This window comes from Scleropages formosus, chromosome 7 (genome assembly GCF_900964775.1).
Source record: "Scleropages formosus chromosome 7, fSclFor1.1, whole genome shotgun sequence".
Taxonomy (NCBI): Eukaryota; Metazoa; Chordata; class Actinopteri; order Osteoglossiformes; family Osteoglossidae; genus Scleropages; species Scleropages formosus.
The window spans coordinates 24,431,038-24,442,161 of NC_041812.1; the positions used below are offsets into that span (position 1 = coordinate 24,431,038).

An 11,124-nucleotide genomic window follows, 5' to 3' on the forward strand; every position below is an offset into this window, starting at 1 on the left:
CTTTTGAGAAAAGCATCAGCTAAATGGATAAATGTAAAAGGGAGCTTTTACAAGAAGGTAAAAGACAGGAAAAGACCCTTTTAGTAGCACCTGTTGCTAACAGTCACTTCCATGAGGCTGCCCAACCTTTCCACTGACCAAGAAAGGATGCCGGTTGGAAGGCCGGAGGAGACTTCAAATCCGGTCACCTTCAACTCAGGTGCCAGGGGTATGGCACTGGGGCTGAGGCCGTCGCCCATTGCCGCTACTCCTAAGCCATGGGGAAAGAGCGCTGTTGGTGGTGACGGGATATAAAGGACTTCAGGCTTTACCTGTATGGAAAGTCTATCCTCCTTTAGACTGATCATCAACTTTAGAGAACAAGAGGAACCTCTGGGCAGCGGTGCCTCAGACTTACTTCTTGTCTGTCAAGCACCAGGCACGGCTCATACATGCCAATGCTGATGGGCTGTCAACACATCTGTGGAAAGCAGAGGATTGTTGGTCGCGCGCCATCGGTGTGGAGGAGGAAGAGCCAGAGTGGACCCCCCCCCAACGTGTGCAGCAACCCCTCCCTTGCTGCCAGAGCTGGATGCCAGAAGAGCTGCACTGTACAACGTTAGCATGCAGAGAAAATTCAAAAAAGAGGCCCAAAAAAAACTGATGCAATATTTATTAACATAGAAATAAATGTAGCAAATGATTCAGAGAGCAAAGAACTAAGCTGTTGTTCAGGAATAAGTGGTAAGAATTAATTGACTAGGTGTGCTGCTACAAATGCAAAGTGCTACCTGAACCATTAGAATAAAAGTGAACATAAAGGACCAGCCATGGCAGGTCAGAAGAACAGCAGCGAGTTAACAGCGCACAAGAGGACCAAGGTAAAATGATCACATTAAAATCACCGTCATCCCTCAGCTATGTTATAATGCCACACAAACGATAAAAAGCAGCACCGAGTACTAAAAAAATACATATTTGAGCAGCAAAGTACTTCACTTCTCAAAGAGCAAATTTCTCCTATTGTAATTTTCTTAAGTGTCTCTCTTGACTTTGATGTTATGAATTGAGGAAGCTCAGATTATCAAAACACGGATTTCCAACTCATGAAAAGAGGGAAACGGCAAAAGTGCAGTTATATAAAAACATGAAAAAATGGCCAATATTAATCTCTGGTGGATTTAGAATTTCTTTTAAACTCAGTTTATATAAAAAAAATAAAATCACATGGCTGAAAACAATTAAGAAAATCAATATATGTTCCCTGTAAGTCAAAATAACCCTGATTTTAAAAGTAAATTCACTATAAATGATCAATTCCATATTTTCTGGGTTCCATTATCAAATGTGAGACATTATTTGAAGAAAACACTAAAATAAATAAAACTGGTATGTGTCACAGCAGCCCTTGGAAGACACAACATTGCTGGGGTGAAAGTATGTCCCTACTGCCCTTCCCATCACAGGCAATGCAGGAGATGTCTGTTCAGTGTGCAGCTGCGGATGATGCCAAAAGGGCTTGTGAGCCCATGGTCCGGATGCAGTGCATGCTGGGTAGGCTGCTACTCTTTCTCTTGGTCTTTGCAGCCCAGCTGAAAAAGGGAGTCTTCTTGGAGTCCTTCCCTGGTTTATAGCTGCTGTCCTGATAGTGAAGGGCGAGGCAAATCATGGAGTACGTCTTCCCACAGTAGGTGGCACTCTTATTGGGCTGAGGGAGACCATTTCACGTTATTCTTGTGAAAAGGCAAGGCTTTCCTTATTTCTACTATATTTTAAAACATTTTTAATTACAGAAACAGCATATGGAACACAAAAGCATCACCAAGAGTAAAAACCATCCATCGATCACTCATCGTATACCTCAAATGCCAAGAAGTGCTATAAGCTAATGATCAAAATCCACCTCCCAACTTCTCTTTTTAAGAACTTTCTTCAGAGTAAAGTCCTTGCAGTTCCACTCTATGGGCGGCCGCTGTGGGAGAGACTCACCACCGTCGAGATGACACTGTCCATCATGCTAATCACTTGCATTTCTATGCTCTCGTGATGCAGGTTCTGCAGAAGGGTCAGCGTGTCGTTCGCACTCCTCCACCTGGTGTCCTCACCGGCCACCGCAACCACATAGTCCCCCTCCTGGAGCCCTGCGACCTTCTCCCAGCGCGGGAGTCGGACAAGTTATCGGAGAGGCAGCAGAACACAAAAGGCAACAGTGGACGTGCTTGGGCCTTACTTCTGTCTCAGGCTCCTCATATCTCTTACTGAACAGCTACGGACCTTTGTCTTACTCATACATATACGTCTATTGATCCTCTTCAGTTCGTAGCCAGTTACAGCCCTGGATATATATCCTGTGAGGCACTAGAACCCCTGAAGGAATGTGAGTGTGGGATTGTGTGTGTACATGTGTGAGACGTGTACCGCAGCTGGGCTGAGGTGCTGCAGTGCCTGGACCTGTGCAGGACCGTCTCCCCGCAGCGAGAAGCCCAGGCCCTGGCTCCCCGGCCGCAGTTGGACGCTGCGAGGTGCTGTCCACCGCTGCCTCGCTGAGAACACAGAGAGGGGGCCCTGAAAAGCAGGAGCAGAGCAATAACCATGGCAACCCAGCACAGGGAACCAGGACCATTGTCCATGGGAACCCGTAGCATGAATGGACCTCTTAAAAGCGTGTTTAATGTGGGACTCCCCATTTCCGGAGCTCCGGCACCCTTCAAGTTGCGGAAGAACTCCGAAAAAGTGCATATTTTATTAATTTACAGATATTATCTCCAATCCATAACTTCTGTCAAATCTGACAACGCAAAAATGACAAAACATTTATCTGAGCTGTTACTCTGCTACCGTTCTCAAAGTGCTAAAACACATGCTAAAGGTAGAAATCCTTGCCATCGTACTCAAAGTTGCTGGTTATACTTTTTTTTTTTTAAAATACATTCATGATGATTCATCCTTTTCATAACTCAGCGATATGAAGTCGCAGTGGAGAAAGGCATCACCTAGTGAACAAACAAATCAGAGATAGTGGCAGAAATACACACGAGAGCAGGCAGTATTTATGAGTTTTCCCTCTACAGCGCTAAGGAGTAAAGACACGACACAGGGAGTTCCTGCTGCACCCTTTTTCACAGCTGAAAAACTCACCAGTTTACGAAATAAGTCTTTCACTTCCAGTTTGGTCAGTATTAGTTGTTCCAGCTGAGCTTCGTAATCAGCTTTAGCTGGGAGGAAAAGAGATTTGTTAAAACAAAAATAAATCACATCTGCTGGCCATTTCCTATATTAGCATGAAAATATCACCAAATAACTGCATTAGGAAAATAAAGGGTATTAAAAGGGCATTAGAGCAGCACAGAGCTGTAAAATCAGTGACGTCGGCGCATCACTGTGAACAAGGAGTGCGTGCTCGTCCTGGCAACTCACGAACAACATCAGGCGGGTCTCTGCCATGTACGATGTCTCCGTCAAAGCCGCTGTGGAAGAGCTTTTCGGCAGAGCTGTTCCGGCAGGCCTGCAGGATGCCAAGCAGTGTGTCGAACCGCCGGAGGTGCTGACATTGGGTGCAGAGCCACAAAGCCTTCTCATGGTCCTTGAGGGCTCTGTGCAGGTGGGCCCTCCCTGCAGTTGGAACACAGGGAGTGGCCCTCAGACATGGCAAACCAGCAACAACTTGCTGAGAGAAGCTGAGCAACGCACCAACGTCTTGACGCAGCTTTTGGTCCGACAGGAGGCTCCCAGGAGGATGTCCCTCCGGCACAGCAGCAAACATCTGGAGAAGGGCATTTTCCTGCTTGGCGAGCTCAGTGCCAGAGCTCACTGCTGACACAGAAGCACAGGTATGACTCTTCAACAGTGATCACGCCCATCAACATAGGGGCTGGAGCTTCTGCCTAGACCACAGCCTGGGTACCCTAACCAGAGCTACTGGCTGATGATGAAGAATCAGACTACAATCAAACCAGGATGCGATATCATTTCACTTACGCTTGTGGTCCATGAGCAGCACAGCCACAAAGTAGTGAGCCAGTGCATGGAAGTGGGTGCTCTTCAGCTGCACCATGGAGGACCAAAACCCAGGCGTCAGGTCCTTACGGGGCACATGCACCATGCTCTGGTGGACTTGGTCATAGCGCTCTGCAACCTGTGGGGGGGGGGGGAGGCATTTCAAATGTGATCTTCATTACAGTTTTAGTTTAACAAATCAAAAATGCTGAACAAAGTAACTAAGAAACATTAGCCAAGTTTTGGTTCAAAATTCACTTCCTGTTGAGACCAAACACTGTTCCTCCTGGAGCGTCTGTTATTCAACTAACATCTCCAGCCACTTACAACCCGTACCTTAGCAGCCTCCTGGGCCAAGCGGACAAGCGAGAGGAAGTCACTACGGATGACCGAGAGCGCCACCTGCTCCAGCAGACACTCCTGGGCCTGAGCGAGCATCAGGCAGACCAGTGTGCTCAAAGTGCGGGGGCTCATGTCATAACTGGTCGTGTGGGGAAACATCTCCTTCAGATGGTTCAGCACTCCTGTGGGACCCCAGAAGCCTCATTTCTCCTGTGTTCCACCTACAGAGTCCTGGAGAACATGCTAACACACAGCAGGTTCCACATAATACTGTATTTTCAAACTTTACCAGTTGGGCCTAAGAACACGTGTGGTGCCTACTGTACCACTGTGTTCCGGTTTCCTCCACGTCCAACAAATGTTCAACACGCAAGCTTGACTCTGAAAGGTGTCAAAATGCAGACAGGCAACCAGTACAGTTCTATAATCACTGCTCCACCCTGTGGAGAGGTGGGCGGTTATCACTGAAAGCTTTTACTTCACAGGAAACACTTTTTGTTTATTATGGTGCTATAATGCACACCAAAACACGGTACTGTATATGTAATGTATGGGCAGCCATTTAAATAAAGGAAAAGATGACCAGTAATACAAAATATCCATAAAATGAACATGATATTTAATCTGAAGGGCTGCATTTGTAGCTTAAAAAGTTACCGTTATGGAAATTCTGCTTCAGTTATAAGTGGATACGAGTACATTTATTTATGTAGCAGACACTTTTACTCCAAAGCGACTTCCAATGAACTCTATGTAGTGTTATCAGCCCACACACCCTATCCACCAAGGTGACTTACACTGCTAGGTACACTACTTACACTGGGTCACTCATCCGTACATCAGTGGAACACACTCTCTCTGTCACTCACACACAATGGGGGAACCTGAACAGCATGTCTTTGGACTGTGGGAGGAAACCAGAGCACTCAGAAGAAACCCACACAGACACGGGGAGAACATGCAAACGCCACACAGACTGAGCGAGGATCAAACCCACGGCCTCTCGCACCACCCAGGCGCTGTGAGACAGCAGCACTACTTGCTGTGCCACCATGCTGCCCCAATCATACCCTTCCTGTTGACAGGCACAGAGTTCAGACATCATGAGTAAATGGGTCACAGCAAAAAAGCTCAATTCCAGCTTAGGAGCTGCTCAGGGTGACACACACACCAATTTCCTACTCTCTTAGTGGTGCCAATCCTGCCAAGCCCCAAGCAAGTCCCCGTTATCAACCTCTGGTCCGAGAGTTGGACTATTACACGTATCAACTCTCTGTGTGGCACATGGACACATATTCTGGGCTCAACTGCTCACCTGCTGCTCTCTGAAAGGCGGTGACGGCTTCCTTCAGGCCGCTGTGACTCTGCCGCTCACAGCGTGCGCCCACCTGCGTGTACAGCGCAGCCATGTTGAAAAGTATGCTGGCCTTCTCCAGACTGATGTTCTGCTGACAGATGGGCACACCGGTGAAGGCATCATACCTACGGACAGACAACTGTGAAGCTGTTTGTCACAGAGCTCTGCCTTCTCCACTGCCATATATGCAAGCTGTGTTTCACTGTGTACTGCACTGAAACTCAGAGCGCCATCGCTCACTCCCTGCTACGCAAGGGAGCAGAAATGCTGCAGTGTGACACTGGGAGAGTACCACGTGAAGAAGATGCCCGTGTGCTGAGCTGGGGGGAAGAAGCGTTTCTCAAGCAGATCCAGGTGGCTGAAGTATCTGGACAGCAGCTCAACGCCAGCCTCACTGCGACTGGGAGTGCGACAGGCCTGTGCGCGCACACACAAGACACATCAGTCTGACGCAGAACACCATGCAGGCACTTGGTCACACGCTAAAGGCACAACATACTGCACCTGCCGCAAGTCCATAAGGTCACAAATCTCATCTTCAAACCTGGACTCATCTTCTCCATAATGCTCCTGGATGATGGTCTGTCACACGCAAATGGACAGTTTCAGCATAATATCTGACATCCCCCAGGCTTTACTTGCTCTTGCTTCTTCTGGGACACCAGTACACCAGAGGTGACAGTGTGATATGTGATCAAAGCCCCGAGTGGGTACAGAGTATGTGACAGCTGTGCAGTCAGGGAGACTGCAGACAGGATACACATTGTGACAAGTGAATTTTGGTCATATTCAGTGTTTGAACAAATGCGACGAAGAAATGAGGCACCCTGCCATTACAGCTCTTCTGCAACATTTCAGACACCTGTGCGTTTCTATACTCTCCTGTCCAGTTCCTCCCACAGAGGTGTTGCTCACACTTCACATTGGTTTTGCAGAAGTCTGTGTCAAAACCCTATGCAAATGTAACTGATGACTTCACACTTCAAAAACATGAATTTTTACCTTCTACAGCACATGCTCATATACTGGTGTTAAAATCTCAGTGAAAAGCACTTGCTGCCACAGCTAGCAATAGGAGACATTGGCTCATATTTCCATGAAATGTGTGATGTTGCACTGTACCTTGAGAGGACCAGAGAAGTCAATCTCGCTGGTTTCCTTCAGGCCCAGGGCAATCAAGGGGGTGCTGTTTGGATTTCTGCACAAAGCAAGACAATAACCTTAGGGAAAACAGGGTTAAACTGTGGGCTGTACCACTGCAAACACACCTGAAATATTAAAACTGGAACACTTTGCTAGGAGCTCGTGGATGTGTGGGATGTTCACATAATGTATGGTGTAGACCCAAAGTCTGGATGATCCCAGGTCCCTCAGAGGAGCTAAAAGCCTCCAGCACAGGAGCAAATGCCTGGGGGCACTGGATATAAGCAAGGTCATTGTATTTCTTCTTAGCTCTGTGGTCAGTTACCATTCACATGAGGCAAATATACTGTACTGTAAGTGGTGAGTTTTGTTCCATTGTGGAGGAGCACTCTGTCAAGGTGTCATGACTGCAGTAACACTGATGGCAAAATAAAGTGTGAAGAGGTTTTCCCAGATGCTGAAGAGCACAGAGTTAACTGGAAAGCACACAAATGTGTTCCACGGACATATTTCAGGACATTTTCAGCTGTGTGGGCGGGAGAAGGAAAAAGAGTTCTAGTTCTCAAGAAGGTTCAGCTATGTTTGTGAGCAGAGAAACAGAGGTCGAGAGAACAGATGCCGCAAATAAGAGATCTGACATCCTCCAACCATTACTAAATGTAACTGATTGGTCAGGCTGGGCAGAAAACCGATAGAAATTGGATGAAATCAGGGTTTAACATTTAGTGAGTTAATGGAAGGTCCTTGTAAAGGCAGCTCCTCCATTAGGTTAAGTGGGTCTACAGGTCGGCCCCCAGCAACTGGGCTCCGACACCAATAAGGCATACTAAGAGCTCACGTTTCTGTTTTACATTCACATGTTACTTTCTGCAAACAGCGAAGATGCATACCACACACACACACAGACACATGCAAAGCACTCTCTGCAGGCTAGAACCTCTTTAGTGAATGGTGTGGAGACATGTTACAGCGTTACTAGTTTCATTAAACATGTCACGCACAGCAACACAAGAGTTTAAACCTTTCAATAAAAACACTGCTCAAAAAGAGACCAATATCTATAGCAAGCCACACAAGAGAAGGACATGTCCCCACTGCTGAGGGGGAGGAGATGACTGTGAGATGCAGCTACAGTAACCACACACAGCTCTCATGAGAAAACACTTGTCCCAACATCACTTAGTGTCGGAACCCAAAAACAGGCGAGCGTCCTTTGGAATCTGAAGCCAAAGGGTGAAAGAGGAGCTACTCACTGGCTGCTCTGATAGACCTCTATGGAGCTGTTAAGAGCCTCCAGCTGTTCCATCAGAAGCTGCAGAGTGGAGTTCATGAAGCTCAGCTCCAGGAGAACCACATCATGCACTTTAGTGTTAGTGGTTGCCCTGGAAACCAGAAGCAGATGCTGAAAGGAGAGATGAGCACGGACAGAGACCAGAGGGGATGGGAGCAGCATTCACAAACGCGCGCACACACAAAATGGTCCAGATGGAAGACAAGGAGGCTAACCTGTCACCTTATTATTGCTCAGAGCACTGGGGATGAAGGTGCTCAGTGTTGTTCATCAGGGTTAAAATAATAGTCACGGATCTGTGACACACATCAACGCCTCCATCCATAGACCTTGCAAAGACCAGAGCACATAGCTTTGGTCTGTGTGTTTACCACACCATGTGTGGAAGAAGAAAGCCATTTTGATCCTTTCATTCTACATCACGATGAGAGGGTTCAGTAAGGGTCTATGGCCCACAAGAGGACAACAACATGTCATGGTGATCACACAAGGACCTGGTCTGAAACAATACCTATGTGAGAAAGACTGGTCTGCGCTCACCCACTGGGTGCTAATAGAAGACAGCATCCTGGAACTGACATCCTTTTACACCAGTCAGATCATCACAACTCTTCCTACCCATGTTTTAAATAAGCTTAATGAATCACGGTCCACTGTTTCAGCTCTGTGTACCGGAGGTGTCCTGCAGGGGGTACAGAGAGGGTTAACCCTAACCCTAATCCTCAGCACACACACACTCCATGGTTCACAACTCACACACACACTCTACGCCTGTGCACAGGATTGGACACATACCGCAGGAGGTTCTCTGCGCCGGCCCTCATCCTCATCTGCCTGACGATCTGCTGGTTGAGACGGACCCTCTCCTTCTGCAGTCTGCTGCGTCCCGACCGCGCCAGGGGATCGCATCCCTGCGGAAACGGGCGAGAGGGAACACGAGGTGACTCCAGGACCGCTCGCTGCATTGATCGACTCGAGCGACTTCAACCTTACATCTGCCCTCATACCCCACAGCGCAGCGAGAGCTCGTCTCCTGGGGAAGTCTCAGCAGATGCCGAGCAGCAAGTCCACACATGCAAGACAGCAGAGCACCACCAAGTGGAACGCATGGGAATTTATGGATATGAACTACTGCTCGATTTATTCTTGCTCTTAACAGTGTGAGAGTGAGGAGAGGCCAGGGGAGAAGGCTGTGACTCAGCATCGCTACCCCAGGGGTCCAACGAGAAGGACTGAGAAGGGGACTGGTCGCTGCGGTCCGCTGTGGTCTTCGGAGGCTCCCGAGACATTTAGAAAGAACCGGAACAAAATGCTCACAGCGGCACGGCTCAGAACCACAGCACACAAGGGTCATCAGGAACACACTTATGAATGAAGGCACCGCATATTAATAACACACCTTAGTGAAAGCTAATACCACAGTCCGGTTCCCATGCAGCCCTGGGTGTCGACTGAGAAGTCGCCATCGAATAGGGCAAACGTGCAGAACAGTGAATTACGTGAACATTTATTCATTTAGCAGATGCTTTTCTCCAAAGCGACGCACATCTCACAGAAAAACACAATGAGTTCATGACATCAACAGAAGGGGACCTTAAGATGCAGAGAGTGACTCTAAAGCAGTGAATATATCAGTACATTCATACCAAACAGTAGAATATGTACATTTCTCCTGTCAAAGTTTCACAAATTCTTACAGGACCATCAAACACATGTGTGGCAATTTGTAAGTTTAGTTAAATGAAAAGAAAAATTAAAACTTGTTGAGAACTTGATGTCGACAGAAGCACTGCCAAAATCCCCCCAGACCAGATGGGACTACACCCACATTTAATTATAATTTTATTGTTGTGTCCTTTGTTCTGTAAAAACAGACAAAGGGGTGGTGGTGAAACAGAGAGGCCCTCCAAAGGCCAAATGAGGCAAAATCTTGACCCTGGATTCTGGAAAGAACCCAGCGGTGCGGGACAAACACGGGTTCGAGTATCTTCCTCAGCGACGTCACGAGCGCACAGGCGCTGAAGCGCCTCAGGTTTGTCTTATCATATATATATATATGTACACTCATATTCCGAGAACCACACTGTTAACTAACACTGACTGAATAGTACTGTGCTCCATCATTCTGTGATGAATGGCGTTTCGTGTACTAATAATTTACAAACAACTTTTTTTACACTTAGAACAGCGCGAGTTTTTTTTTTTTTTTTTTTTTAAAAAAAAAGGCAAAAAGTGCGACGCTAAATTAGACAAATCATGGCTTTCGGCTTCCGCTTTAACCCCCAGTCCCGCTGTCTACACTCACCCACCTTCAGAAAGGAGGCGCGTTCCCGTCCGCCGCTCCCGCGTCGCTCCGTCATGTCGCAGCTGGGCACTTGCGCCTCAGGTACCGCGTTACCACAGCGCTCGAGCTCAAGAGGGCCCCTCTTCGCCTCGTCCTGAGCGTGTGACGTCATCGACCGCGAGCGGTTGGCGTAATGGTTATTATTATATAGCACGTAGCGGATGCGTTTTTCCAGTGCCGCTTACAGTGACACGTACAGTATAATAAAGTACTTACAGTTATCTAACGACGTACACAACAAGGTAACACACACACAAACACACAAAGACATTCTCTTACAACCTACTGACGTACACAACAGCAAGGTAACACACACACACACACACAGACAGTAAAGTACTTACAGTTACCTACCAACATACACAACAGAGCAAGGTAACACACGCACGCACACACAAAGACACTGCTACGGCAGTATTCACTCCCAGTCTCCGGACCGTGGGAGGGAGCCACGCGCACATGCGAAGCACACACAAAAGTTACTAACGTGTCTCGCGCACAAACTGCTGCACATCTCGCACTCTAGTAGTTAAAGTAACTGAGGGTTCCGCAGGTAAAGGTGGTAATTTCCTTGCGTTACTTGGCCACAATCATTCCAAAAATGTCTAAAATCTCACATAATAAGTTCAGTTCTCTGACGATGACGCAAGTGGGAGGGGGACACGGCGGCAC

The 11,124-nt window shown here is 47.5% G+C and overlaps 1 protein-coding gene across 4 annotated transcripts; it reads right to left on the reverse strand.

Moving 5' to 3' along the window:
• Positions 1-710: 710 nt before the first annotated feature.
• On the reverse strand, positions 711-10,549 carry LOC108926207 (rhophilin-2-like). Of its 4 annotated transcripts, XM_018738792.1 has the most exons (16): positions 10,414-10,468; positions 8,904-9,019; positions 8,324-8,790; positions 8,071-8,199; positions 6,797-6,872; positions 6,179-6,256; positions 5,967-6,091; positions 5,633-5,799; positions 4,312-4,499; positions 3,958-4,114; positions 3,670-3,792; positions 3,397-3,591; positions 3,118-3,194; positions 2,398-2,544; positions 1,969-2,127; positions 1,366-1,687 (listed from the first exon to the last, which is right to left on the reverse strand). In XM_018738792.1, exons 4-16 carry the CDS (start codon positions 8,145-8,147, stop codon positions 1,466-1,468), a joined length of 1,791 nt encoding a protein of 596 aa, XP_018594308.1. In that variant the 5' UTR covers positions 8,148-8,199; positions 8,324-8,790; positions 8,904-9,019; positions 10,414-10,468; the 3' UTR covers positions 1,366-1,465. The 4 variants fall into 4 exon arrangements, with proteins under 4 accessions (XP_018594304.1, XP_018594308.1, XP_018594305.1 ...); XM_018738788.1 differs by lacking the exon at positions 8,324-8,790 and having other exon boundaries at positions 711-1,687; positions 10,418-10,549; XM_018738789.1 differs by lacking the exon at positions 8,324-8,790 and having other exon boundaries at positions 3,670-3,789; positions 10,418-10,549.
• Between the last annotated feature and the right edge of the window lie 575 nt (positions 10,550-11,124).

Coding starts and splice junctions, on each gene's coding strand:
- LOC108926207 (XM_018738788.1), bottom strand. CDS start 10,468: ATGACGGAGCGACGCGGGAGCGGCGGACGGGAACGCGCCTCCTTTCTG. Junction 5,800..5,966: donor ACGGGCATCTTCTTCACGTG/GTACTCTCCCAG, acceptor GTCTGTCCGTAG/GTATGATGCCTTCACCGGTG. Junction 1,688..1,968: donor ACAGTGTCATCTCGACGGTG/GTGAGTCTCTCC, acceptor GGTCTCCCTCAG/CCCAATAAGAGTGCCACCTA.